Source organism: Anomaloglossus baeobatrachus, chromosome 9 (genome assembly GCF_048569485.1).
Source record: "Anomaloglossus baeobatrachus isolate aAnoBae1 chromosome 9, aAnoBae1.hap1, whole genome shotgun sequence".
Lineage (NCBI taxonomy): Eukaryota > Metazoa > Chordata > Amphibia > Anura > Aromobatidae > Anomaloglossus > Anomaloglossus baeobatrachus.
Window position 1 is genome coordinate 214271027 of NC_134361.1, and position 4115 is coordinate 214275141.

Here is a 4115-nt window from a genome sequence, read left to right on the forward strand (position 1 = left end):
GATGGCTGATGGCGGTTGGGTTATGTTGTGCTCTGTCTCCACCTTGCTGATTATTGCTCCTGGGGTACAGTCCTTGACGTATAAGCCTGGGATAACCGCGTGCCCGGCATCTCCTTACTGTCACATATGGCAGACGCTGCCCGGCCTATAATCCTATTTCCAGTCTTGTAATCCCTGCAGGTATTCCGGTTTGATCCGCGCTGCGGCTCGTGGCTACAAGTTGCCGGCATGTTGGAGAGAAGGACCCGCTTCCACACAGAAGTGATTGGCGAGCGGATCATCGCTGTGGGGGGAGGCTCCCTGCTGGGTCATCTCACCCCCAGCGCGGAAGAGTACCACCCTGCCGAAAACAAGTGGGAGTACACCGCCCCCTTTCCCATCCCGGTAGCCGATCACGCCGGCACGACCCATAAAGGCATCATGTATATTTCTGGTAAACAGAAAACTGGGGTATAAAATTCATCCTCCTTAAATACTCTGTGCTGCTCAGTTTATGACCTCCCTCTTATCTCTATCATCAGAACACCTCACGAATATTTATTTTACTCATATAGCGCTATTAATTTCACTGTCCCCATCGGGCTCACAACATCACATCATATATCTCCTTAAATACTCTGTGCTGCTGAGGCCCTGCTCCTTTTTATTATGTCTATAACCCCCTACCCAGCACATCCAGCCCTGACCTTCCTAACATGAGTGTGTACCTCCTTAAATACTCTGTACTGCTGCTTACCCTGCTCCATCTTTGTCTGTGACTCTCTACACTTCATGATATTGCCCCCCTAACCTCACTATCCTCACGTTGTCTTCAAGATTAGTTTTTTGTCCACAAATAAAGTACTTAAAGGGATTTTCCCATTAAAAAAAGTTCATCTTAAAGTTGATTTTAATTGATAGATCTTTGAATAATAATAAGTTCCGCCATTGGATGTGTTTAAAAAAAATGTTCCTGTGCTGAGATGATCTTATATATGTGTACTGCTGTGTAATGGCTGTGTCTGACTGTACAAGACATGCTCAGATCATACCACTATCTCCTGGGCAGGGGAAGATGCTAAAGAGTATTCAGACATTACAGCACGGGATTATAGCTGATTCTTTTTGTGATTCAATTGTTTTTATTGATTTTTCAAGTGAAAATGGGGAGGTTTGAGTTGGGATAGCATGGGGTAACAGTAGGAAAAAAACCCTGATTCTTTTTGTGAGGTAAAACATTTCCTTGTCTATTTTTTCTTTTTTTTTTTGTTTTTTTAAATGTTTTACCTCAAAGAAAGAATAATTTTCGATCTTGTACTTTCTATATACTCTTTTGCATCCTCCCCTGCCTAGGAGATTGTGGTATGATCAACCCATGCCAAGTATGGTCTGACACAGCCATTACACAGCAGGAACACATATATAAGATTATCTCAGCACAGGAACATTTTTTTTAAACACAACCAATGGCGGAGCTTATTATTATTCCAAGACCAATTGATTAAAATAAACTTTAAGATGAACTTTCTTTGTGGGAAAACCCCCTTTAAATACTCTGTGCTGCTGGATCCATTGCTTCTGTTTATTCCTGATCTCTATTTTACCACATTTTAACTGCTCCAGTCCTATATAGGTCTGTGGATTGGACCAATTCCTCCTCCCACCCCCTATAAGGCTAACAAACGCCTCTCCTGAAATACTCTGTGCTGCTGTGGAATCGTCTTTCATTTTTTTTTTATAACCCGTGTACGGATGCTACACGTCACATCCAGCCCTGGCCTCAGTGACCTCATTATAGGAATGGATTGGTCTGTGAACCCCTACATTGCTCAGCATATTCCTCCTGAAATACTCTGTGCTGCCTTGGAATATTTTTTTTTCTTCCTCTAATTCACATCTCGATGCCCTTCACGATGCAGCACTGCAGAAACGGGCAGATCTCCAATCCCCACCCCCGAAGACCAGCGCACGCCTCCTGAAATACTCTGTGCTGCTGTAGCGCCTTCCATTATTGCTCAATGACCTCATCGTTTATTGTTGGCAGGGGGGTATTCTACTAATAAGACCCTTAATGAAGTATACAGCTATTTGCCAAGATTGAAGCGCTGGGTGGTAAATCGCGCCATGACCTTTGCCCGCTGTGATCATGGAATGGCCGCCGCCGGAGAGAAGATCTTTTGCGTTGGCGGACGCACGATGAATGCAGTGAGTACCAGAAAATAAGGTTTTTGTAAAAGTTACCTTTTTTTTTTTTTTATTATTATTATTAGGGGTCCACAGCGCCCCCATTTTGCGGCAATAAATGTCACTGCAGCTGCAGTCAATGTCTGTTCTTTATAGGCCAAGGAATGGATCCACGTCAACGAGACGGAGTATTACTGCCCGGCTGTCGACCAGTGGAGCGCCCTCAAACTCTCGCCCTTCGACTGCTGCCAGTTCAGTATAACCACCCACAATTCCAAGCTCTTCATCACCGGCGGGGGCTCCTTAAGACGTATGAATAAAGAAGATGGCGTCTTCGTGTACGACCCCGAGTCCAAGGCCTGGAAGAAGACTGGGTCCCTGCCACGACCACTGGTGGACCACGCGTCCTGCACTATTAGGTTGCCTAATGGGCTGATCGAAAAAGAGGAGAAAGGAGAGGAAAGTCCGACCGTTCCCAATAAGAAAAGGTCAACGCTGAACCTGTTCATCACCGCGAAACGCGAGCAGGAACTGTGACGGGAGGGACCGTCCTGTATCCCAGGTGCCCCCCATAATGTAGAGCTTCATATATCACCACAAAAGGCATAATCCATGCCCGCCCTCAAGTAAAGGGGACTTTGGTTAGAGGAACCCCTCTATGACCCCAAAATACACTTTAACACTAGAACTACTGAGGTAGTCATTTTGACTACTTTGCACCATGTATTTCTATATAGGTGTCACGAGTCCAGTAGTTCTAGTGTTAAGGGGCGAAACATGGATCGGGATCCCATTGTTATACCTGACAACTGTCCCAAATCAATAGGGGTGAGGTGTAAATCCCACCATAAATTGAGCCGTTAGGGTCCACCTTTATTTTTGCAGAGTAAAAAATCCAAACTATTTTACGTCTGTGCCCGGATGGGGCACATATGAGGAAGACGAGGGTCTGAAGGGGTCTTATTCTGATCGGGGGGGTCACTAATCACACTTTTCCAGTTTCACCGGCGCTCCCCTTTAAGATGAGGTTGCGGAGGGTGGCGGGAGCTTCTGGTGTTTGTCTTTCTGTCCTGTATCTTGCTGTATAATAAACGTGATCACTATATATCTGCACATGGGGCGGCCGCTGATTTGTAAAATTGATGTGATCCGTACAGAAGATGCAGTATGGGGGGTGCGGAGCCAGAACTATGCGCAAAGCCCCTAAAAATGTATTTCTCCAGATATACTATCCATAAACACCAGGGGGCGGTGTAACTTTATGCCGGGTATCAATAACACGGGTGCGGAGGCGGCATCTGTACCCAAAAGGGTCATTTCCTTTATTCATTTTTATTTCTTTTTTTCTTTTCTTTTTTAGATTTTTTTATTATTTATTTTTTTGAAGATTTAAACTATTCTTTTATATTTTTAGCCTAATTTTTCACTTTCATTTTCTTACGGGACTTATACTGCAGTGTTATAGTATTGCGGTATACAGTAAAATGCATCAAGATGGCGGTGTCGGGCGCTCCAGTAGGCCCCTGATGCCATGGCAACCCATCAGTGGGTGGATGTATGAGCTCCATCTGTGAGCAGGCCTGATATCACAGGGTGTACAGGGGCGGCACTGTTTATTTTGTACAGGTAGCCATGTTTTTGTACTTCTGCCTCATTCACCCCTTTGTCTTTACTTCCCTCACACAGGCGTTGGGCCTGAAGGAATAGGTTGCCCATAGCAACCAATGAGAATGCAGCTTTCATATTCAATACTGACCTGTGAAAATGAGAGCTGGAATCTGATTGGTTTTGATGGGCAGGCCCTTGTTTCCCTCTTAGCTCAGGCCTGTAGGCCTCACTGTGATGGTGGAGGAGAGCTGAGGAGAAGCCATCATGCCGCACACCAATGACCGTAAATACCTCCTGCAATATAAGCGTCTACGTTACATGCTACTATAGCCAGGCCGGTCAGG

At 45.2% G+C, this 4115-nt stretch overlaps 1 protein-coding gene across 1 annotated transcript in view; it reads left to right on the top strand.

The window, feature by feature from the left end:
* Window positions 1-3255, top strand: part of LOC142250727 (kelch-like protein 9) — a 6684-nt gene extending 3429 nt beyond the window's left edge. Inside the window, exons 2-4 of the mRNA XM_075322931.1 lie at window positions 181-433; window positions 2024-2184; window positions 2320-3255. Coding sequence (XP_075179046.1) covers window positions 181-433; window positions 2024-2184; window positions 2320-2700 — 795 coding nt within the window. The 3' untranslated portion in view covers window positions 2701-3255. The remainder of the gene's footprint in view (window positions 1-180; window positions 434-2023; window positions 2185-2319) is intronic.
* The last annotated feature ends 860 nt before the right edge of the window (window positions 3256-4115 follow it).